This window comes from Coenobita brevimanus, chromosome 102 (genome assembly GCF_032717465.1).
Source record: "Coenobita brevimanus isolate Jiangsu-jjx chromosome 102, ASM3271746v2, whole genome shotgun sequence".
Lineage (NCBI taxonomy): Eukaryota > Metazoa > Arthropoda > Malacostraca > Decapoda > Coenobitidae > Coenobita > Coenobita brevimanus.
In genome coordinates, this window is record NC_137055.1 from 21789782 (window position 1) to 21816575 (window position 26794).

The following is a 26794-nucleotide window of genomic DNA, read 5'->3' on the forward strand; positions in this document are numbered from 1 at the left end:
CCAAGGTAGAGCTGCAAAGAAAGTGGTTGAGGAGACGAAGGGGAAGACAGGAGGAAGCAACTCCTGTGAGAAGAGTGGAGAAATTGCAAGATAGTGAGAAAATGACAGAGTATAAGAGCATAGTGGAAGAAAGACTGGGAAGGTATGAGCTAGAGCAGATGGAAGGGGTGGAAGACGTATGTAAGATATTCACGGAAGAGATAGGCGCAGCGTGTGAGGCGGTTTGTGGAGTGAGAAGGAGATGCAAGGGTGTGCAAGGGACAGCATGGTGGAATGATGAGATGAAACGAGCTGTGGAACAAAAGAAGGCATATAGTGAATGGTTAGCGAGTAGAGGTAGGGGAGAAGACGAGAGAGAGAAGAGAGAGGTATATGTGAGCAGGAGAAGGGAGGTTAAGAGACTGGTGAAGGAGAGTAAAAAGAAAGTGGATGAGGAGTTTGGGAGGAATCTGAGTGTGAAATGGAGGGAGTGTAAGAAATTGTTTTGGAAGGAGGTAAAGAAAGTAAGGCAATGTGAAAGGGGAAATAGTAGGGGAGTGAAAGATAGGAATAATAGATTGTTGGTGGAGAAGAGAGAGGAACTGAGGAGATGGAAGGAGCACTTTGAGGATTTGTTGAATGTGGAGAGTGAGAGCAGTGCGAGTATAAGTGGTTGGGGAATGGCTGGGAGAAGAGATGAGAGGAGGGAGGAAGAGATCAGTAGGGCGGAAGTAGTGGAAGCGATGAAGAAGATTTAGTTGAGAAAGGCCCCAGGAATTGATGCAGGGTGTGGTGAAATGCTTAGGTATGAGGGTGAGATTGTTGTGGAGTGGATATGGAAGTTGTGTAGATTGGCTTGGGAAGAGGGAAGGGTTCCAGAGGACTGGAAATCAGGTATAATTGTTCCTTTATACAAAGGAAAAGGAGAGAGAGAAGTATGTGGTAACCAAAGGGGTATTTGGCTACTCAGTGTGACTGGTAAAATATATGGTAGAATACTCATTGATAGGGTTAGGCATATGACAGAGGAGCTAGTTGGAGAAGAACAAGGGGGATTTAGGAAGGGAAAATGGTGTGTAGATCAGATATTTGTTCTAAGATGTTTAGTGGAGAAGTATCTAGAGAATGGAAGGAAAGTGTATGCTGCCTTCATGGACTTGGAGAAAGCTTATGACAGAATAGATAGGCAAGGTATGTGGAAGATATTAAGAATATATGGAGTGGAGGGAAAATTGTTGAGTGCTATGAAGAGTATGTACGAGGGAGGTAGGGTTACGGTGCGAGTGGATGGTGAGCTGAGTGAGTTCTTTGATCTCAATGTGGGACTGAAACAGGGTTGTCTGATGTCTCCATGGCTGTTTAATATATACATGGATGGGGTTGTAAAGGAGGTGCAGGGTAGGGCAGTGGATGTGGGGGTGGCTCTAATGAATGAGGGTGAGATTTGGAAGCTTCCGGTGTTGCTGTTTGCTGATGATACAGTACTGTTGAGTGAAGATGAATGGGAGTTGCAAGGTTTGGTGAATGAATTTGGGACAGTGTGTAGGAGGAGGAATTTGAAAGTTAATGTAAACAAAAGTAAAGTTATGGTGTTTGAAAGTAATGAAGTCACAGAGTGTGCAGTGAGGTTGGATGGTGAGGATATGGAGAATGTGAGTGCATTCAAGTACTTGGGTAGTGTCATGAGTAAGGATGGAACTTTGGGGGAAGAAGTGCGTGAAAGGGTACAGCAGGGAAGGAAGGTTGTTGGTACACTGAAAGCAGTGATGAGAAATAGGGAAGTGAGTATGGAAGTTAAGAAGTCACTGCATGATAGTATTGTGATCCCTACCCTGACGTATGGAAGCGAGGCATGGACCTTGCAAGAGGGGAACAAGTCAAGAGTGAGAGCAGTGGAAATGAGTTACTTGAGAGGAGCATGTGGAGTGACGTGGAGGGACAGGTTGACGAATGAAGAAGTGAAGGAACGCTGTGGGGTGGATGTGGATGTGGTTGAGAAGATTAGGAGAAATACACTGAGGTGGTTTGGACATGTGAAGAGAATGGAGAATGAAAGACTGACTAAGAGGGTGTATGTAGGTGAGGTGGAGGGAGGGGGAGGGAGAGGTAGACCGAGGATGAGGTGGAGGGATGGAGTTGAGAGGTATATGATGGAGGGGGGGGTGAGTTGGGGGGAGGGTAGTCAAATGGTGGGTGATAGAGCGACTTGGAGGCGTTTTGTCTCCGGCCACCCTTTGCGGGATTAGGGCGTCGGCCTATAGATAGATAGATAGATAGTATGATAGAAATTATAAGGAGGCTTTGTGGACTGTTTTGAAATTGTATGGACTTGATAGTAGGTTACTAAAAGGGGTGAAAAGTTTTCATGTAAATAGTAAAGCATGTGTGAGAGTGGGAAATACTGTGATTGACTGATTTACCGTGAGAGTGGGGCTGCGGCAGGGATGTGTTATGTCCCCTTGGTTGTTTAATATTTATATGGATGATGCTGTAAGGGAGGTGAATGCAAGAGTGTTAGATGAAGGTTTGAGTCTGGTGTATGCTGATTGCAGAGAATGGAATCTGATTCAGCTGCTGTTTGTGGATGATACTGTACTGGTGGATGATTCGGAGAAGAGATTGAGACAGTTCGTAGAGGAGTTTGGAAGGGTGTGTGAGAGGAGGAACTTGAGTGTAAATGAGAATAAGAGTAAAGTGATGAAGCGTACGAGGTTGGTAGATGATAGGAGTATGAATATAGTTTTGAATGGCGAGTTGCTTGAGGGGGTAGAGTGTTTCAAGTATTTAGGGTCACATGTTGCTGTGGATGGAAGAATAGATGGAGAAGTAAAGTTTAGAATGAATGAAGTAGGAAATGTGCTGGGAGGAATGAGAAAAGTGTTTAGATGTCGTTCGCTTAGAACAGGAGTAAGGGGAATGCTGTATGAGGGTGTAATGGTACTGACTGCATCATATGGGGCTGAAACATGGAATATGGGTATAGCAGATAGGAAAAGATTGAATGTAATGGAGATGAAGTGTCTGATTAGTATATGTGAAGTGATGCATATGGACTGAGTAAGAAGTGATGAAATGTGAAGGAGAACTGGAGTTGTGTGGGAGATGGCTGATCAACTGAGCAAAGGGTGTTGTGGTGGTTTGGGCATATCGAGAGATGGATGATGAGCGACTGGTAAAAAAGATACTTGGATCGGATGTGAGAGGTGTAAGCCTGAGAGGATCATCATGAATAGGATGGACAGACAGTGTGAAGAGAGTGTTGGATGTGAGAGGGATGTCTGTTGCGCAAGGAAGAGTGGCTGTATGTGATAGGAATGACTGGGGAGAAGTTGTGAATGAATAAGTGATGACACGGCCCCAAGGGGATGTTCTCCTGCATTTGGTCTGGTCAGCTGATAAGGTCAGGTGCGGGTAAAAGGATGGGTCCATTATAATGTGGCAGGGGTAAGCCCGCTCTGCTGTCGGGCCCTGCTGCGGATGTCGCCGATTGCACTGTGCAGTTGACTCTCGTGCAGTATGGTGCGGTGAGGATCTGTCCCATCACCCCTTGGGGCTAAGATACAAATAAATGAGTTTGTTTTGATGAGTAAATTGGGATTGTGTCGTCCTGTCTTGGCTACCTCCCTTTCACTGGGGGAAGCAGCCTAGGTATATAGATATATATAGACTTCAATGGTTCCTCCTCCTCTTAACTTTCTGCTTGCATTCCTCCACCACTATGGAAGGCGCATAACACCCATCTACTAGCAAACTCTCATCCCTTTTTTTTCCAACTGTGTATTATGAGAGTTAACTCTTACTCACAGTCCTTTATGTAGGCAACAGGCCAGCTCTGGTTCTGTTCTAGTTTGTCTATATTTCCTACCACCTATAACCGCCAGTCATTCAAATGTAGTGTGTCCAGGCATCTTGAAATGAATGGATCTTGAGTTTGGCTCTCTGTTATCTTGTTATCATTTGCCTTTAGAAGGCAGAGCGATAATGTTTTTGCCTGCCTGTGTGTGTGTGTGTGTGTGTGTGTGTGTGTGTGTGTGTGTGTGTGTGTGTGTGTTTAACTGTTTCCAGTATATCTCACGAATGGCACTAGCTATCAACAAGAAACCTTCAGGGTATCAATATATAGCCAAAATCTTGGCTGAGTTCGAAAATTGGCACACGGGGTCAAGGTGAAGGTTACCATAATGGCTGCCAAAGGTCAAGTTGCTTTTATCATTTGACCTTTATACCATTATATCTCATGAACAGCGTGGGCGGTCAACATGAAACCTTCAGGGTATAAAGATATGGCCAAAATCTTGGACTTGGCCAACAGTGTATTCTGGTGGGCGATTAGCATTCGGATTCCGATTGCTTTTCTTTCATTCTTATTTTTTCTTGGAGGGAGCAATCTCTTGAGCTTCTAGCCTTTGGTTCTTCCTTCTTTACAGTAGAACAATACTACGATTGGGGTATTAGCTGTGAGGAAAAACAGTTTTGTTGCTCTGTTCTTACCCAGCGGAAATGTTTTGTTCGTTATTTTCGGTAATATATATATATTTTTTTTTGAAAAACTATCGGGTATCACTGGAAACACTTTTCATGACAATTTAAATATGATTCGACATGTGATGATTCGTTCAATAACAGAGTAAGTAACAAAGTTTTGGTTCTCCTTCTGAACGGAATTTTTCAAACCATATAGGGCAAAAATTTTACACTAATTTTCGGCTGACGTATAGAGTTTTGTCTCTCTCTCTCTCTCTCTCTCTCTCTCTCTCTCTCTCTCTCTCTCTCTCTCTCTCTCTCTCTCTCTCTCTCTCTCTCTCTCTCTCGAACAAAACAGAAATTACTGGATTAAACGGATGAAATTAGAATACAGAATGAAATATCTCTTCCTCTCAGACAAGACTCCGTAAGCTAAATAAACTCTTTAGTATTAATATTTCAGATTCCACATTAGTAAGAGCTTCAGTTATATGTGATGAGGAGTATCAGTAGGCTGCAAGAACATAATTACCATGCACAGATATTAATGCACTGGTTTTGTCCATGTTCAAAATAGTACAGACACAATAAGAGACAGCTGCTTCATGTACTTCGGAAATTTTACATATTTAAAGTAACTATGAGGGTATGATCATTATGGAAAGAATGAGCATTACATTAACTATTTGTCTCGTACAGATACAAGCTGATTCAGCCACCCGACAAAACCTGGGGCACCCTGACTGACAATGGGTCCTGGACTGGTATGGTGCGCCAGGTCAAGAATCAGGTAGGGCATTTTAAATCTCACATATCAAAGTACTATATATATATATATATATATATAATGTGACATAAATCAACAAGGAAAAACTGTTCTAAAACTTTGCATGGACCACTTCTTCCTTCTTGTTAAAATATTATATATACTGACAGGTATCACACAACATATGGATAACTTGGCCAGATCTGTATGGAGTTTTTAAACGTTCATTTTAAGACAGTGATAAATGATATTATTGAAGTATTAATAAAAACATATATCAAGGAAATTCCTCTTTTCCATTTTACCTCACTTAAATGTATCTTATGCAAATATCAACTTATTTATGTTTGTATAGATAGTTAGCACAAATACCAATATAAGTACAGTCGCTATAATAGAAATGGAGTGAACTCCCAACCCCCGCGTGAGGCTAGGACTGAAATTATTTGGGATATATAAGATCTTGTGTTAACAGTGCAGAAAGAATGGATTACTACATTCCATCCCTCTATACCACTACCTAACCCTTCTGACCCTCACCTCTTCGCCAGACAAGATGTTAACACACCTGAGCTGCCATGGGATACTGCAGCTGTATCATGGGACAGTTCACTATCTTCTTTAATGAATAACTGTACATGTACTGAAAAGGCTCCATACCTTCTTTTTAGGAAGCGGACATTGCCCTTGGTGTCTTCGCTCCTTATGCTGAAAGAGTGGAAGCAGCAGATTTTACATCCCTGTTCTTTTTTGACCATCGCTGCCTGGTGGCAGGCAAAGGAGCTTCTGAAATTGACCCCTGGAGCTTTCTGCTGGTGTTGGCACCAGCAGTTTGGGCCTCAATGACTGGGGCTCTGGTAGCCTGCTGGTTATCCATTTTGCTGTTTGTTGTCACCACAGGGCACTCACTACCGCCTCTTTTGAAAGCAGAGACACTCTTTCTTCAGATTAGCACACTCCTTAACCAAGGTGAGTCTGAAAACAAATGCAAGTCACACACATTATGAAATACTTTAGTCTTGAGTCTGATCTAGACGGAAAGAATCCTTTTCATTGCATTCAAACAGCAAATTACCATTTGCAAAGAATATATTTGAGATACTCCACTCTTCATTCTCCATAACCATCCCCACCGAATTTCTGCATGTGCTATTATATAAAAACACCTCATACCTGAAAAAGAACCATTCACCTAACATTCTCCCATCATTAAAACATTTTACAGTACTTTAAAGTTGTCTGTAACAAATCAATAAGAAGAAGCACTCAGAGACTGTGATACCGGCACGCCCTCCAGTTTTTTCTAAGGGACTAATACTTGATTATGCCCTGCGACTTAAGGGTCTCAAAATCGAAACCCTTTATCCCTGTTTCACCCTGAACCCTCCCATAAAATTGGTTCCAAATTAGGTGGAAACTGTTCAAATTGTCCTTGCCATGTGACCTTGACTTTTGACCTTTCCTTGTGACCATAATACTTAACTGACAGTTCATATTATAAGCCTGCGTCTTTCCACAAAATTTGGACCATTCAAATAAAAACTGTTCAGACGGCCATGCCATGAAAACTAGACATTAGACTTTTTGTTCTTAAAAACTATATGTGCACTCCTTGACTGACCCTCAACACTTCCACCAGCCTTGTTCCAGATCAGTTAAATACGTTTTAATTATCTTGTACACTCACAGACACGCGGGTCGAACTTTATTGATGGATCTCAAACTGACTCATTTCATTCTTACCTTAATCCAAACCAAGTTAGGCTGGAAGCAGACACCGGTTGTTTTCAAGGTCAAAATTTGACCTAGCCCTGTGAATTTGACCTTTGTTCTATTGCTGTGGGGAAAAAAATCCTCAGTGGCTCTTTCTTAATCCTTGCACTTGGTTGAAAATCGAATGAAAATTCTTTTTTACTTTGCTCACACACAGACACATATACAGACAGACAGACAAACAGACAGTTTGAGTTATGCTACCCCAGACCAGAGCACACAGACATTCAAGTCCGACCATTATACACACACACACACACACACACACACACACACACAATATATATATATATATATATATATATATATATATATATATATATATATATATATATATATTCATCATCATCATCATCATCCAATCCTACATTGCCCCATGAGGAGCGTAGGAGCCCGGGGCTAGGCAATTGGTCCCGACATTTAAGATGAGAGTGACCAGCCTCACTCATCCCTGAGTGGCATTACATGAGCAATCAACCCCAACCACCCCTTGGATATAAACCTTCACCGGCTCAATCCGATTGGAGCACAATAATTACCCACTAAAACACCAGGTGCCAAAATTTGGTTATATGGTTACCACCCAGCGTAGTAAATGGTTTTCTGGTGTACAGGAAACCATTTGGCTTGTCACTCAGTGTAGAGTCACCCACAGGCAGAAGGAAGAGGAAAGAATGAAGGAAATGACAGAAGAGGGAGTGTAAAGTTACCCGTAGGCAGAAGGACAAGGAAAGAATGAAGGAAAGGAAGATAGAAGAGGATGGAAGGAAAGAAGGATGGAGGAAAGGAAAGGGCAGATACCCGACAGCAGCACTACATCCAGTGAGTAGATGGTGAGCGCCCCCACCTACCACCAAAAAAAAAATATATATATATATATATATATATATATATATATATCTATATATATATATATATATATATATATATATATATATATATATATATATATATATATATATATATATATATATATATATATATATATATATATATATATATATTCAGAGACTTCACTTCACCGTGAAGATATGTATGCAAACTAACCACAGGAGAAATGAAAGGAGCGACAGTGAGTACTTTCGTATATTACATCTTCAGACAGAGTGAGACTGAAACGTAAAGGGTAGAGGTCTTTTATGCACACCCGGAGCAGGTAGTGGCACACAGAACAATGGATGACCTGAATTTTTACCTGCGGCTTAACTTATGGTCACCTGCAGGAAGGAGTGGAACACAAAAAAGGATGACCTGAATCTAAAAATGCATGTGACAAAGGAGGAGGGAGTAGGAGGGGAGGAAAGGGGAGTGGGAGGGAGGGGGAATGGGGAGGGGAAGTTGGAAGGGGAGAGGGGGGAGGGAGGAGGGGATAAATACTGCTGCATAACTTATGACCTAGAGGATTAATGCTTGGTGTGTCCCACACAGATGTGACTACACCACCAGGAGATGACAGGGAACAATCACGTGTTAGTCTGGGGGATACTGCTTTAAAATTAATTCAGTTAACAATTTATCACACTTCAAATGACCATAGCTCATGTTTACATTCTTTTCATATGTGCCAGAAAGTAGACAAAATTCTATTACATTTCTTTCATCTAAGCTTTTTGATCTTGCTAGAATCTTGGAGCCTGTCCAGTCAATATGGTGATCACTGAATGCTTTGTGCTGAAATAAACCACTACTCTGTTGGGCTGTCCTTACACTGTATTTATGTTGTGAGATTCTAGTTTCCAAATCTTTTCCAGATTGTCCTATGTAAAATTTTTTACAGCTTTTACACGGGATTTTGTAAACAACGCCTCAATTCCTGAAAGGACTGTTCTTGATGAGTTTTTTTTTTTTATGGTGTTCTCATATTTGAATACTACTTGTACATTGAGTTTCCTCAGAATGTGAACAACATCAAGAAAATTTTCATGGAAGGGGAGGACAAGGGTTCTTTGAAGGTTCTGGCGATCTGGTGAAAAAGGTATATCTGAGCGGATTTGAAGGAGGGAGGGGACGAGGTAGACCAAAGAGAAAGTGGAGAAATATGGTGGATGAGTGTGTGAGGAAGAGAGGTTTGGAAGTTGGTGAGACTAGGGGATTGACAAGAGATCGAGCTGGATGGATGAATATTGTGAGAAGAAGCACATGATCAGGGATTTGGCACCAATTTTTAACGAGACAACGTGCAGATTAGCTCTATCAGATACATGTATGTGAACTACAGAACGCGTTGAATGTTTTGAGGGTATCCGATAGAGCCAGGATTCCGGGGGCTTGAATGGTCAGTGAATGGAAGCGTGGCCCATTGGATTTGGAAAATTTGGGCTCTCTGGACATTGCTACTCCTCACCCTGCCCTAGGGTGGGATATATATATATATATATATATATATATATATATATATATATATATATATATATATATATATTTTTATTATGTGTCCGACTCTGGGCATAGGCTTCACAGCCTGCTATCAAGGCCCAGCAGTCCTCCTACATACCATACACCTCTACATGTCACCACTTCGGCGCTAACACCCACCGTCCATATCGAATACATGCTTGGGCTGTCTCATACAGGACTGGTGTATTGGTATTAGCAGGGGTATTTTTACGACATGTCTGCGGGTCTTCTGGTAGATCAGTAAAGCCTGATTTAATGAAATTCAAATCCTTAAACTGTTCCCTGCCCCAGCCGGGATTCGAACCTGGATCCGTTAGGACTGCAGGCCACCTCTCTACCGATTGAGCCACCGCCTCCCCCTATATATATATATATATATATATATATATATATATATATCCCACCCTAGGGCAGGGTGAGGAGTAGCAATGTCTAGACAGCCCAAATTTTCCAAAACCAATGGGCCACACTTCCATTCCCTGACCATTCAAGCCCCCGGAATCCTGGCTCTATCGGATACCCTCAAAACATTCAACGCGTTCTGTAGTTCACATACATGTATCTGATAGAGCTAATCTGCACGTTGTCTCGTTAAAAATTGGTGCCAAATCCCTGATCATGTGCTTCTTCTCACAATATTCATCCATCCAGCTCGATCTCTTGTCAATCCCCTAGTCTCACCAACTTCCAAACCTCTCTTCCTCACACACTCATCCACCATATTTCTCCACTTTCTCTTTGGTCTACCTCGTCCCCTCCCTTCTTCAAATCCGCTCAGATATACCTTTTTCACCACTCTATTGTTATCCATTCTCTCCACATGACCATACCATCTCAGTACACTCTTTTCGATTCTGGTGTCCACATACTTCCTCACTCCACATCTTTCACGAATCACGTTATTTCGTACCCTATCAGCTCATTGTACTTCGCATACATTCTTGTGCCGTCCCATCTCCACTGCTTTTACTCTTGACTTTTCATTTTCATGCCACACCATAGTCTCACATTCATATGTTAAACTAGGCGCTAACACTCCTTCATGTAAGCCTCTTGCAACTGCAACACTCAGACCTATGTTTCTTATCAAGGCCTTCACTGCACCAGGTACTCTCTTTCCTTGTGTCACTCTCCACTTCTATCGCACATTTTCCTCTCTTTTCTGTCACAGTACCCAGGTATTTGAACTCCTTCACCAATTCCAATCTCTCTCCTTTAACTGTAACATCACACTGGGAGTCACCTTCTCTCTCTCAGTAACCATCACTTTACTCTTTTCTACATTTACTCTCAAGGCACAACCTTCAGAGACATCAGCAAACTCTGCACTAGTCTTCCAAATTCTTGTCTAGTATTTACAAGTAGTACTACATCATCATCATATAACAATTCTGAGATTTTCCATTCATTTCCATTCATTACCAAAGCCATCCCCCTCTGTTACTTATGTTTTTACTTCTCTCATCATCCCATCCTTATACATGTTGAACAACCATGGGGAATCACACGACCTTGTTGCACGCCCACATCGATTGTGAACCATTCACTTAGATGCCCATTTACCCTTACACTTGCTACACTACCATCATAAAAATTCTTGACGGCACCTAGCAGCTTACCATCTACAACGTACTTGTGCAAAACTTTCCACAGTCCTTCTCTGTGTACTTTGACGAATGCCTTTTGCAGACCCATGAATGCCATAAACACCTCATTGTCCTTCTCACAAGCCTTCTCCACTATCTGTCTTATTGCACATATTTGATCCACACATCCTCTACCACTCCTAAAGCCACTCCGTTCATCACTCACTAGAACGTTTGATATAGCTCTTACATTCTCTGTAACACGTCCCCTACCACACTCGATAAACTTATGCCAGGGTAATTGTTGCACTCACTTCGCTCACCTTTATTTTTGGTACAGGGGTACAATCACAGCATTTTACACTCAGCTGGCACAGTTTCACCCATCCATACCTACATACATATCTCCAACAAGCACTTCATTCCGCTCTGTCAACTACTCTTAATCATCTCTGCATACATCTCAATAACCCCAGCTGCATTCCCATTTTTCAGCAGCTTCACTGTGCTCTTTACCTGTGCGAGTGTCATGTTTCCTGGCAGTGCATTCCGTCTCTGCACCCCCCCCAAACCAATCATGTTTACACTGGCTTTGCTGTCTCTATTCACATTCACCAGGCTTTCAAAATACTCTTTCCATTTGGTCCTTACCTCATCCCCATGGGTTAATAATCTACCACCTACATCCTTCACACCTTCACATTTGTTTCCACTGTCACTTCTACATTTCCGCGCCTCTTTTCAGAATAACTTTCTATATTCGCATCAGTTTGCATTCATTTTTCTTCCTAGATCATCATTTACCTCCTTCATTTTCCTCTTCACTAGTCTCTTTAAGTGCTTCTTGCTCTCAGTATATTCAGTTCTTATTTCAATTGAACCCCAGTCCTGTAACAACTCTAGCCGCTTCTTCCTCTTTTCATCCACTGCTTTCTTAGCATCTTCAACTCACCATGCCGTACCTTTCTTCTTTGTTGTTACTCTTGCCACACCATACACCGCTTTAGCATTCCTGACTAAGCAGTCCCTATATGCATTCCACAGGCTGTCCAGATCCATTTCATTCCAATTCACTAATTCTAAACCCTCCGCTACTTTGGGCCTGTATTCATCTGCCATTTCTTTGATTCTCAGCTTGTCGACTTTCAGTCTGTCTCCCTGACTGCTCCTTTCTCTCCTGGTCCACCTCACTTCTTTCAGCTTGATCTTGCATACCACAATCATATAATCTGACAGACCTTCACATCGTCCTCTCAACGTCCTCATATCAGCAACCATTCCCAGCATCGACCTCTCTGCTAGCACCTAATCAATCAGGCTCCTTTCAGCACGATCCCCATTCCCTTTAGACCATGTATATTTATGTCCATTTTTGTGCTTGAAATAGGAGTTACAAATGCACAACACTCTTTCCTGACACACATCCTTCATTCGCTTCCCATTATCATTTTCTCCTAGTACTCCATTACAACCCATTATGTTATCCTAAGGACCAGTGCTTACACTTCAATTCATATCGCCTATTAAGATCACTTTATAGCTCCTGGGCATTTCTCCCACTGCTTCATCCAGTTCATCCCCAAACCTGTCTTTCTCTCTCACTTCTGTCATCACACGGTGCATACACTACGATCACAGCCACTTTCATCTTCTCAAACTTGAACTTGATATACATACACCTCGAGTTGACACATATGTAATCTTTCATTCCACTCTGCCACACCTCATTCATCAACAAAGCAACTACTTCCTTGCATCTTCCTCTTCCATTCTAATAGTGACAAAATGTTGACTTTTGTGGATGATAGATACCTGCCAAAATATGAGTTCTTTGGCTTAATATCTTCAGCTGCCACAAGGACAGGCTGAAGTTAACACACTGTAGTGTAAAAAAGGAAGATATTGCTGTGATTATGTGTTTTCTGATCTATATCAAAATCACTTTATAGACTTTTTAATCAGTGCAATTAAAATTGTTATGTGTGAACACTTTTTTTTATATGTTAAAGATCCTAATCCTCCACCAATATGCTAAATTTTGCTGAAATAACGATATTGACGCTTAACACAAAACGGACCGGTGTCCATCCATTTCTTTTTTATTTTTTTATTGACTGATTGTTTGATTCTGTATTGACTCGAGAAAGGAAGAGTAATGAATTAGGATGTCTCTCCTCCTTTATACTGGCTTAGACAGTTAAAGATCGTTATTTCTTTCGTTCCTTAACTGAGTTACCACCCTTTCGCTAACCAACCTCCCTTTAGAATGAGTTCTTGCTTAAGATCTATTCATGGTCTGCTTTTGTCTCAAATTTTGGCATTATTTGTCTTCATTCTAATGTTGCACGAATAAAACCGTCCCTATTTGAAGGTCCACAGACTATTCCAGCAGCTTCAGTAACCTACTTGACATATTTCTGTGGCCTGTGTATTACATGGAACCTGTGATAATTCGGACTGAAGAGTTGTACCGTGTTTGATGCATGAGCAAACTTCATCAAGAGAAACTCATTTGGTTATCCGTGGCTCTGTTCTCTGTCCATGTTCTTCCCAGTCGATGAGTTCTGTATAGTCTTAAATATAAAAATTTAATTTTGGTACCTTAAACTGCCTGAGAACATCTTTCCCTTTCTCCTCAGTGCATGACCCTGCTTTCATGATACGCCTATATCCCAACTCATGCACATGCTTCCTGTCAATAGTTATCATTGCAACGGGAATATTACAATATCTTGATGTGCGCAATATTCATTTCACTAAATGGCAGTGTCATGTACTCTCCTAAACTCCTAAGAGAGATTCTGGCTTCTTGCGATCATTTGCTAGAGATGTTCAGCACCATATTGGCATAATGACTTACACTTTATTTCAAACCACACTGGAGCACATACCTCGACTCTGAAAGTAGCTAGTGTCTGTAAATTGTCTGAAGGAGTCTCGGAGCTTGCACACAACTACAGTATCCTGTTCGCTGTGGTAATCCACCTTGAATGTGATATACTGCCTTGACTCTTGTGTTGCAGACTGTCTGAGAATGTTTCAATTGATATAGCCTGGTGACTTTCAAAAAGGTATTTCTGGTCAGTACTTAAGTCATCTACATCAACTTTACACAGGTCCTCTTGAATTTCAGTGGGTTTGATATTAGCTATGGGAAGCTTTTCACAGTTAAAAAGTGCTCGACCAATATCTCCAGAAAATGCTCGTGGCCCAGAAGTGGTACCATCCAAGTGATAAAACACACAGCACAATTGAAGCTCACTGAGGTGCAAAAGGGATATTAGTCACAGCAATAGTTTTTCAAAAGCTTCTTCCAGTAACCTTATTGTGCCTCCAGTACTACCAGTGTTGACCATTGTCGAATCACAGTCCACTGCAACGATGTTTCCTAAATCAATATTTCTTTCTTTCATGCAATTCATTAACTGCAAACGTCCCTAGCTGTGCCACTGGAAGGCGTCACATGTGGAAAGTACACAGAGCGTGGTTCAGATATTATGCTCATATGCTCATCGCGTATAGTTCTTCAGTGGTTGGAACCATCACTCTTATGGACTTGAATCAATGTTTTTATCCTTTCTGCCTTCAAAATACAATCCCCTCATGGACTGTGCCTTTCCTCCCCATTGTAGTAGCTACCTTTCTCTGCCTTTTTCTTGCACGTCTTACCTTAATTCTGTCTATAGTCTTCCCTTTGTCACTGGGGGTAACAGTTCTAAGATCTCTCAATATTCCAGAAGCAACAGCTGTGACAGTTCTATCATACACTTGAAATCGGTTACAATTAATTGCCAGTGAAGGCAATCTCTGACGCATCTGTTTTTCCAATGTGACATATTGAGTCGAGGTTGTAGCTTCCTCTTCATCTTCTGATACCTCTCCTAGCTGCTGAAGTTCATTGGTCACTGTTTCGACTTGTAACTTGGCTGTATTGATACTAATAGCAGTAGTTTCTTGTGAGGCTTCCAGGTGTGCTTTTTCCACTTCTGTTCGATGTTCTTTTGCTTGGAATCGTCTTGTCCCTGCATTGTCAATACTTCCTATCACCATCAATCTGAGTTCGTTGGTCAGTTAAGAAATCCTGTTCTTTGGGGGAGGGGGGACTCTCTTACTCCTTTCACATGAGCATCTGCTGAACTCCTTACATCTGCAGGTGCAGATGCCAAACGAAGTGCATTTTGAAGAGTTTTCAAAGTCCTGAAGCTGATTTTTGTGCTTAGGCTGATCCATGCGTGATATGTATGGCTTTTATAAGGACCTGTATAGTATACGCGCATCACCTGTAAAACGTGTGTGTGTGTGGCACTGTTGATAAAGAGGCCTTCTTCCAAAATTTCTACGTTTTTGGAAACTGTCTCTGCTACTTCAGAAAATGGAGGCTCCCTGTTGCTCATCTCCTTCAGTACGTGTTTTGTAAAGAAATAATCCTTCATCATGGAGTGATACGTTGGTAGTCCTGTGTCACTCATCTCACACGGTACCTCAAATACGGCGCACTTCGAAAAGGTTTCTAGTGTAATGTTTACACTGAATGTTTGAAGTCATTATTATTATTATTATTTTTTTATCCGTCATCAACTGTTCTCTAATGGCTCACCTAGCACACTGCCCACTTCAGTTTTGTTTATAACACAAGAACAACGTCAGCCAAAATGAGACACATTGCTTCCCTTTGAGGTTTGTATCTAAATATCACTGCTCATAATCACAAAATACCCTGCAAAATAATATATTTTATAGTTTAATACGGTATATTTTAAGTTTTTACTTTTCAAAAAACAAATTCCTTATTCCTCTCGAGATGAAAAATATCACACCGAGATATACGCATCAATTTTGTTACATCAGCTAACATTAGCCCTATGGTGGTAGCTAAAGACGTTAACCATATGAAAAGGCACTTTTATGTAGAACTAATATCCTTGGAGAATCTTAATCACACTATTAGTTAACTGCATGATGAAATTTTGTAACAGATTGATAAACCTGAAATCAAAGCATTTTCTCCCTTTTTACACTAAACTTCGTTAATTTCACGTCCCTGATGGCTGCTTCAGATATTAAGCAAACGAACTCTTTCGTTCAATAAAGGCAACTTTTTATCACAATTAAAAATTCCTTCCAGAAAAGAAAGGGATTTTTCACTCCATCCTCATATCTACTGTATATCTATCTATCCATCTATCTATCTACCTATTTATACTATATATATATATATATATATATATATATATATATATATATATATATATATATATATATATGAGTATACACATAGATAGACAGATAGATAAATGATTGATAAATAGGCTATATATAAATAGGTTATATATAATAACCTAGATCGAAAGACAGACTTATAAATAGATAAATAGATAGACAGATAGATAGATAGGTAGATTCATATGTACATATATTATAATTGTTAATATAAGTAGGTACAGATACGTCCAGTAAAACATAATACCTCCTTTTGCTTGGGTATAATAATAACCTTCATAATTCGTCTCTCTCACTTAGTCATATACTATAGTTCGCACATGTAAAAAAGGAAAAATTATTTCAGCTGTTGTGCAAATAAAAATGGTAATATAGTAAACTTGGTTTTGGTGTTACTGAGACAGGTGTGGTGTGGAGGCGAATAATGTGGCGAGAGAGGCTGGTGCTAGGTGGATGGGTGCTGATAGGCATGGTGGTGACCTGGAGCTACAGCTGTCAACTCCCCTCCCTTCTAGCAGTGCGGAGCATACCTCAGCCCATACAGTCCATCACAGACTTCCTTGAGGACCCTAGTCTCAAAGCCGTCCTGGTGCCCAACACGTACATCACATCAGTTATGGCTGTCAGTTTACGTATTACTTCCACTGTGACAGTAATGATTCAGATATAAGAGATTGGATTAATTCATATATAAAGAGCAAGATACACTTCCTTTGCTGTAGCTGGTTGTTTATAATCAGTTCCAGTTGGAGAGCAAATGATTCAGTTATACAAAAAAGGATTAACCGATATATGAACCGTAAGATACACTACCTCTGCTATATCTGCTAATTTATATTCTAATTCCACTGATGACAATGATGCCGTTATGTAAGTTATGATTAACCCATATATGAACAGTAAGCAACTCTATCTCTGCTATGGATGTTAGTCTACAACCTTCTGCTCTTCGAAATTAGCTTCTTTAGTTTTGCTTACCTCCAAAGCTCATCCACAGCAATTATTCATTTCCATTATATATACATACATACATATATATATATATATATATATATATATATATATATATATATATATATATATATATATATATAGATAGATAGATAGATAGATAGATAGATAGATATAGATAGATAGATAGAGAGTGTGTGTGTGTTCTTACCTATCTGTTCTTACCGAATTGTTTCGTTACAAGAATGAGTCAAGCTCGTACAGTCCTGTGTATTAAACCATTTTTACCATACATATCAATAAATTTATGAATAGTTTTGACACACACTATTTCATTCGGTAGTGCATTCCACTGATCAATTGCCTTATTTGGGAAACTGAATATCCTTACGTCTTTATCGCCTCGTTTTTTATGTAGATTTTTTGCCGTGTCCTCTTGCTGATGCTTCCCCATATGTTATATAATCATTTATGTCTATTTTCTCCTTCCTTGAGATGCATTTATATAGCATAATTATGTCTCCTCTTTTCCTCCCCTCCTATAGTGTTGGTAGATTCAGTTTTTCTAGTCTTTCCTCATAGCTAAGATCTCTTAAGCTTGGTGCCCATCTTGTAGCTGCACTTCTTACTTTTTCAATATTATCTATTTGTTTTTTGAGATGAGGATTCTAGACTACTGATGCATACTCCAGGATTGGACTGATGAATAATGTTATTATCTTTCTCAGCATGTCTTCATTTATATATCTGAATGCTATTCTCATATTAGCAGGCAGTGTATACATGTTACGTACCTTCTCACTGATGTGGTCAGCCGGAGGTAGTCTGTTATTGATAATCACTCCTAGGTCCTTTTCCCTTTCTGATATGTGTAGTGTTGAGCTTCCTAACTTATAATCCCAATCTGGTCTTTTTTTACTTTTACCAAACTTTATTACATGACACTTGTCCACATTAAATTCCATTTGCCATTCATTGCACCATTCATGAAGTTTATTTAATTCTTCTTGTAGCTCTTTGAAAGAATCTTTGTTAGTAATTATCCTTTGTATTTTTGCATCATCAGCAAACATATCTAGATAGCCTTCCATTTCCAGTGTTACTGTGTCATTTATATATACTAAAAACATAATTGGTGCCAGCACTGAGCCTTGTGGAACTCCGCTAGTCACTTCCCTCCATGATGAGTAATATCCCCTTAGTACTATTCTCATTTCCCCCTTTTCTAAGGTAATCCTGCATCCAACAGTAAAGGTTGCCTTGGATACCTCCTTGATGGTACAGTTTCCATAAAAGTCTAGTGCGGTGCTTTGTCAAATGCTTGCTTGAAATCTACATAGATACTCTCCACCCATCCTTCTCTTTTCTGTAATGTTTCTGCAGCTCTGTTATAGTAGCAAAAGATTTATAACACATGATGTTCCCTTTCTAAAACCGAACTTCTTTCCTGTTATCATACTGTGTTCTTTTAGATGGTTTACTCAAACTTTTATTATCAGCTTTTCTTGTATCTTACAACACTGGTCAGTGATACTGGTCGGTAGTTGAGTGAATTCTGTCTATTCCCTTTCATGAATAAGGGAAAAATGTTTGCTTTCTTCCAAATATCAGGTAGTGTACCTTGACCTAAGGATTCCTTGAATATTAAAAATAATAGTCTGCATAACTCTTCTGCACATTCATGTACCACCCAATCTGAAATTTCATCAAGACTATATGCTTTTCCTTTGTCTAACTTAACTCTCCCTGTTCTTCTTTTTCTGATATTTGTATGTCTGGTACTATGAGTGGGCATGCATGTTCCATATCATATCTTTCCAAATTATTTTCTTCTGTAAAAACTGACTGGAAGTTGTTATTTAGTGTTTCACAAATATCTTTCTCTTGTGAATAGATTATCCCATTGTCCGTAATGGACTGTATTTTATCTTTACCATTGGTTTTGCTTCGGATGTAGGTGTAAAATAGCTTAGGTTGATCACTTCATTTATTTATAACGTCTTCCTCAAGCTGTTTTTGAGCTTCCCTCCTTATTCTTGTATAATAATATCTTGCCTGTTTATAGTTGTTACATGCCCTCTCACTGTTGTGTCTTCTGTATCTGTTTCACGGCAAATCTCGTTTTTCTTTTTCTTTTTTACATTCTGTATGAAACCAATTCTTTATTTTCATTTCTGTTTCTTTGTGCTGAAGGTTGTAATTTTGGACTCGTATTTCATAAAAATTACAGAATTTTCTATATATAACATTTAAATCTTGTCCCTTAAGCTCCTTTCCCCAATCTGTACTTCTTTAGGTCATGGTAGTTGCCTTTTTTGTAGTTTAGACTCTTTTTGTAACTCTCATTACTGGTAACTATGTCATATGCAATCCTGAAGTTGCAGTTGAATACTGCATGGTTGTTTTTGCCGCATGCAGGGTGGTACATTATATTGTCATTATCATTTTCTTGCCTAGTAAATATATGATCTAGTACAGATGGAACTTCAAGTCCTTTTTTTCTGGTGTCTTCCTTCACATAATGTGTTAGGAAAACCTCCTGCATAAGATCCAGGAGCTTTTGATCCGCACAGCTTTCATGGCTTCTTACATCTAGAGTATTCAAATTTATATTTGTAATTAAATCTCCAGTTAATATAATTGTATTAAATTACTCTTCCATTCTATGTAGTAATGTTCTTAAACTCTGAACTATATTTTCTGCTAGGTCCTCATATTCGCCTCTTTCCCAAGTGTTTGTTTTGGGTGGCACGTATAAATCTGCCACAATTACTTTCCCTTCAGATGTCTTAATCTCGAATACAATCAGTTCTGTTTGTGAGGGTATATCTAGTGATATTTCTCTGAACTGAAGATATTTCCTCCTACTTTTCTTAAATTTCTGTCTCTTCTCCATATATTCTATTCTTCTAAGTTTAGGATATCGTTTGATATCTTTGGGATTAATTTTGTCTCTGCTAGACAGATAATATGTGGTTCCTTTCCTTTGGTATAGTCTTTCATCTTTGACAATTAAGACACCATTCCCTCTACACCTGAGTTCATCTTTGCAACCTTACATCACTTCGTTCACCTAGGTTATCTTCTCTTCAGTATCATTGCTTTGGTCTATCAGACTGCTTGCTTGTCTAATTGTCTCTGTATCATTTCTGAGCTCCTCCATAATACTGTCATGGCTGACAACTGTTCTTGCCATTTCACTAATCTTCCTTCTAAGTGAACCCACCTCAACTGACAGTTCATCTAGTATTGTGCCTTTTTTAATTCCCTTACTAATTTTTCATTTTCTTCCATCTGCATCCATAGTTGCTTCTTAATTTCACCTATTTCACTCTGAAAAGTTTTCTCCAGTTTATTCACTTTCTCCACTAATTATTTATGTGTTTCCACTTCAACCATTTCTGGGTAGAAATCATCACCTGTTTTCTACCTTTATCCCTTTTATTCACTCCCTCCATATTCACCTTACTAAAAATGGTGCTCATCTTATGGAAGTTTTCACTTAGAAAGATAACTTCTACTAACAAGTTTGCATCTCCCTGCTACCCGCCTGGTGACTGACGACACCCAGCTGATGATGCGTTGAATCAGCAGATTCGTGCACTAAGTGGATGTATTCTATTATTTGGACAACACTTTTGCTTATACTTGCTCTACTACATTAGAACATCACTTAATTTAACATAGTACAGAGTTCGACACATATAAAGATACTATTATTGTGGCCAGCGGGAAGCGAGGTGATGGACATGCTGCCTCTCTGGTTTGTGTGTGTGTATGTGTGTGTGTGTGTGTACAGTATATATATATATATATATATATATATATATATATATATATATATATATATATATATATATATATATTCAGCTGTTGTGTCCACTGCAGGACCGGCCTATCCCTACCGAAGCAGGGACGATACAGCCAATGTATCTCTACCCAGTAGTTTAGGCTGTCTGGTAGAGACTGTCTGTTGGGTGAGAAGTGCTTGTGAGTGTGATTATAGTGTAGTCAGTGAACCAAGTGTAATCAGCCCGCCTTAAGCCGATTGGGTGCAAGCATACTAGCTGCGCACTGGTTCAACCACAGTACCCCTTGTGTCCTCCAAAGTAGCAAGTGGCTTGGCGAATGCTTCCCAAAGTTTTTACAACTCTGGTGGAGGCAAACCCGCGCTCACCAGCATGCGGAACGCACACTCTACCACTGTACCACAGAGGCTCCAATATTATATATATATATATATATATATATATATATATATATATATATATATATATATATATATATATATACTGTATAGACAGGCAGATATATACAGAGAATATGAGAGACAGAGAGATAGATTATAGTCATTTAGCCTTAACCTGCAGACATGTTTGTTCCTTTGTAACTCACTTCATGTAGTTCAGAATCAAACAGTTCAAAACCTCGTCATGTCTCTATATCCTTGATTTGCACTGCTCGAGGCCTCTGTTGAATATCACATTTCTTTTTTTTGCAAAGCTATCTTAACAAAGCTTTGATGGGCTGAATTGGCTCTGTCCTTTCTTTAACCACAATCAGTTACTAATTTTGTACAAGGGCCTTCGTCTTTGTGTAAAATACAGCTCTCATGTGTGTGTGGGGGGGGGGAGGAGGGGCACCTACCTCATACAGTTATTCTAGACAGGGTCTGTGTGTGTGTGTGTGTGTGTGTGTGTGTGTGTTCTTACCTAATTGTTCTTACCTAATTGTATCTTTACAGGAATGAGTCAAGCTCGTACTGTCCCGTGTCTTAAACCATATTTATCGTACATATCCTTAAATTTGTGAATTTTTTTGGCACACACTATTTCATTCGGTAGTGCATTCCATTGATCAATTGCTCTGTTTGGGAAACTGAATTTCCTTACGTCTTTATCACCTCTCTTCTTATGCAGTTTATTGCAGTGTCCTCTTGCTGATGCTTCTCCATATGTTAAGTAATCATTTATGTCTATTTTCTCCTTCCCTGATATGCACTTATATAGCATTATCATGTCACTTCTTTTCCTCCTCTCCTGTAGTGTTCGTAGATTCAGTTTATTTAGTCTTTCTTTGTAGCTTAGGTCCCTTAAGCTTGGTATCCATCTTGTAGCGGCCCTTTGAACTTTTTCAATCTTGTCTATGTGCTTTTTGAGATGAGGACTCCAGACTACTGATGCATATTCCAGGGTTGGTCTAATGAATGATGTTATTATCCTTTTTAGCATGTCTTCATTTATGTGTGTGAATGCTATTCTCATATCTGCAAGCAGTGTATACATGTTCCGTACCTTCTCGCTGATGTGGTCAGCCGGAGATAGTCTGTTATTGATAATCACACCTAGGTCTTTCTCTCTTTCTGATGTGTATAGAGTTTTATTTCTTAACTTATAATCCCAATCAGGTCTTTTTCCACTTTTACCAAACTTGATTACATGACACTTGTCCACATTGAATTCCATTTGCCATGTACTACTCCATTCATGAAGTTTATTTAATTCTTCTTGTAGCTCTTTACAAGAGTCTGTGTTAGTAATTCTCCTTTGTATTTTTGCATCGTCTGCAAACGTATTCAGATAGCTCTCATTTCCAGTGTTACTGTTTATATCATTTATATTCACTTAAAACATGATTGGTGCCAGCATTGAACCCTGTGGTACTCCACTAGTCACTTCTTTCCATGATGAGTAGTTTCCTCTTAGTACTGTTCTCATATCTCTTTTTATGAGAAAGTCTTGCATCCAACAAAACAGTTTGCCTCGAATTCCTCCTTGATGGTACAGTTTCCATAAAAGTCTTTGGTGTGGTACTGTGTCAAAAGCTTTCTTGAAATCTAAATAGATACTGTCCACCCATCCTTCCCTTTCCTGTATTGTGTTTGTTACTCTGTCATAGTAGTTCAACAGATTAGTAACACATGATTTTCCTTTTCTGAAACCAAACTGTCTTTCTGTTATAATACTGTGTTCTTCTAGATGATTTACCCAAGCTTTTGTTATAAGCTTTTCTAATACCTTGCTTACAACACTGGTCAGTGATACTGGTCGGTAGTTGAGTGGATTTTGTCTATTTCCTTTCTTGAATAAGGGGACAATTTTTGCTTTTTTTCAAATATCAGGTAGTTTACCTTGGCTCAAGGATTTCTTGAAAATTAAAAATAATGGTTTACTTAACTCCTTTGCACATTCTCGTAGTACCCAACATGAAATTTCATCAGGACCACTTGCTTTTCCTCTGTCTAATCAACTGAACTCCTCTTGTATTACTTTTTCTGCTATTTGTATATCTGGTAGTATGTGTGGACATGCATGTTCCACATAGACCCTCTCAGAATTTTTTTCTTCTGTTAAAACTAATTGGAAATTCTTATTTAGTGCTTCCCAAATATCTTTCTCATGTGTATAAGTGATTCCCTCGTCCGTAATTGATTGTATTATATCTTTTACTTTGGTTTTGCTTCTGATATAGCTGTAAAACAGCTTTGGTTGATCACTACTTTTATTTATTATATCCTCCTCAAACTGTTTTTGGGCTTCCCTCCTTATTCTTGTATAATCGTTTCTTGCTTGTTTGTAATTATTATACGCCCTTTCACTATTGTGTCTTCTGTATGTATTCCACAACAAATCTGTTATTTTTTTTTTTTTTTACATTCTGTACTGAACCATTTCTGTATTTTCTTATCTGCTTCTTTGTGCTGTGGGATGTACTTCTGGACTCCTATTTCATAAAATTCACAGGATTTTTTATATACAGAATTTAAATCTTGTCCTCTAAGCTCATTTTCCCAATCAACTTCTAAGAAATACTTCTTTAGGTCTTGATAATTTCCCTTTTTATAGTTTAGGCTCTTTTTCTAACTGTCATTGCTGTTTACTATGTCATATGCTATCCTAAAGTTATAATTTAGTACTGCATGATCGCTTTTGCCGAGTGGAGGGTGATATATTAAACTGTCAATATCATTTTCTTGCCTAGTAAATATTAGATCTAGCACTGAAGGTACATCAAGTCCTCTTTTTCTGATGGTTTCCCTCATATGTTGCATTAGGAAAAACTCTCGTACGAGATCCAGGAGCTTTTGGTCCCAACAGCTTTCTTGGCTAATTATATGTAAAGTATTCCAATTTATATTTGTATTAAAATCCCCAGTTAGTATAATTCTTTCCGATTTCTCTTCCATTTTATGTAGTAATGATCTTAAACTCTGAATTGTACCCTCTGCCAGGTCCTCATATTCATCTCTTTCCCATGTGTTTGATCTGGGTGGCATGTACAAATTGGCTACAATTACTTTACCTTCAGATGTGTTGATCTCTACTGCAATCAGTTCTACTTGTGATGGTATATCTAGTTTTATTTCATTGACTTTTAGATTTTTCTTAGTTAATATTATAATTCCTCCTCCTTTTTTTTAAATCTCTGTCTCTTCTCCTTATATTGTATTCCTCTAAGTTTAGTATGTCATTGGATATCCTTGGTGTTAATTTTGTTTCAGTTAGGCATATTGTTTGTGGTTCATTTTCTCTGACATAATCATTCATCTCTAGTAATTTAGATACCATTCCATCCACATTTGAATACAACAACTTTATCATCTTGTTTATATACTTGTCATGACATGGTTCTACTACATTCCTCCTTTTTATTCCATCCTGTTTGTGTACCACTTTCGTACCTGCAATCCAATTACTTTGTAAAAATTTTTCTTCTTCTCCTCTTCTGATCTTCCCTCTTTTTTTTTTTTTTTTTTTTGCTTCCTCCCTTTTCTCTTTCAGTAATTCCAGTTCCTCTTGTGTTAGGCATCTTTTTATCCATACATTTTTGAACTCCTCTTTTTCCATAAGATTCTTTGCATTTTTTAGTATCTCTTCCACAGTGTTTACACTCTGGAAAGTCACCTTTAGAGTTCTTGTCTTGCTTTTCTCATATTTCCCTAACCTTTTGTGTTCCTCTATGTCTTTACTACAGATTTCCTCTGATACTTCTTTCAGTAAGCTCATTACATTTGCCATCTCCTTTTCATCTCTTGTGATCTCGTTTCTTACTTCTTCCTCTTCTATACCAGTGATTACTATAGATTTGTTTATATCTACTGAATCTCTGACTAACTTTGGATTGTTTTGGATTGTTCTTTTCACTTCCTTTTTAATGCTTTTTTCCTCCACCCTTGTTTCTAAGTCTTTCTTTACGTTCACCATTTCAGCATACGTGGTTTCCACATCATTTTTGTAGCTTTGCACAGCTTCATTCACCAGTGTTATCTTCTCCTCAATATCACTGCTCTGGTCTATAAGACTGCTTACTTGCCTAATTGTCTCTGTGTCATTTTTGAACTCTTCCATAACACTCTCGTGACTGACTACTGTACTTGCCATTTCACTCATTTTCTTCCTAAGTGTACTCAATTCCACTGTTAGTTCACTGATGGTTGTGTCTTTCTTGTTGGCCTCGCTTCCTAGTTTTTCTATTTCTTCCTTTTGCAAGTGCATCTGCTTCTTTATTTCATCAATTTCATTTTTGAAAGCCATTTCTAGTTTGTGTACACGTTCAGCCAGCCTATTGTGAGTCTCCACTTCAACCAGTTCTTGGTAGAAATCATCATTTTGCTTTTTACCTTTATCCCTTTTCTTTTCCAAATTTGCTTTACTAAAGTATGTATCCATTTTGCAATACTAAAAGTACAGAGTATGTGCTTACAATCCCCATGTTGCTGTAGTCTAAACAAACCTCAGATGACTCAGTGCATTCTTTCGTCTTGGTTCTCTTTCCTGTTTGAACAAGTCTTGTTTCAACTTATTAATTTTTTCCTTTTAATAATGAAAAATCATTTAGTCTAACCTGGTACAGAGCTTGACTCATACAAAGATACTAATTTAGGTAATGCCACTGGCCGTGTTGGTTCGGTACGGAGCGCCGATGTCGCACGTCTGCCTCGATTGACTCCGTGTGTGTGTGTGTGTGTGTGTGTGTGTGTGTGTGTGTGTGTGTGTGTGTGTGTGTGTGTGTGTGTGTGTGTGTGTGTGTGTGTGTGTGTGTGTGTGTGTGTGTGTGTGTGTGTGTTTGCAGTCTTACCCCACTTAAGCAGCCATGTTAAACTCACCTATATAAACTCTTAGCCCTTTTTTGTTCAACTCGGTTACAACAGATATCTGACACACTTTCTTTTTCACATACACCATGTTACATATCTATCTATCTATCTATCTGCCTATCTATCTATGTATCTATCCATCTATCCATGTACTGTATCTATGTATGTATATATCTATATCTATCTATCTATCTATATCTATCTATCTATCTATCTGTCTATATATATATATATATATATATATGTATATATGTATGTATATATGTATACCTAGGCTGCTTCCCCCAAGGAAAGGGAGGTAGCCAAGGCAGGACAACACACTCCCAAATTACTCATCCACCTAAACACATTCATTCGCATCTTAGCCCCAAAGGGGAGAAGGAGCCGCACGAGAGTCAACTGCGCAGTGCAATCAGTGACCTCCGCAGCAGGTCCCGACAGCAGAGCTGGTTTACCCCTGCCACATCATAATAGACCCATCCCCTTACCCGCTCCTGACCTGATCAGCTGATCAGACCAAATGCGGGAGAATATTCCCTCAGGGCTGCGTCATCATTTATT

The 26794-nt window shown here is 39.1% G+C and overlaps 1 protein-coding gene across 1 annotated transcript in view; it reads left to right on the forward strand.

Moving 5' to 3' along the window:
* LOC145415415 (glutamate receptor ionotropic, delta-2-like) overlaps positions 1 to 26794 on the forward strand; it is an 82224-nt gene that overhangs the window by 10122 nt on the left and 45308 nt on the right. Inside the window, exons 4-6 of the mRNA XM_080284698.1 lie at positions 5143 to 5233; positions 5881 to 6178; positions 16590 to 16807. Coding sequence (XP_080140824.1) covers positions 5143 to 5233; positions 5881 to 6178; positions 16590 to 16807 — 607 coding nt within the window. The remainder of the gene's footprint in view (positions 1 to 5142; positions 5234 to 5880; positions 6179 to 16589; positions 16808 to 26794) is intronic.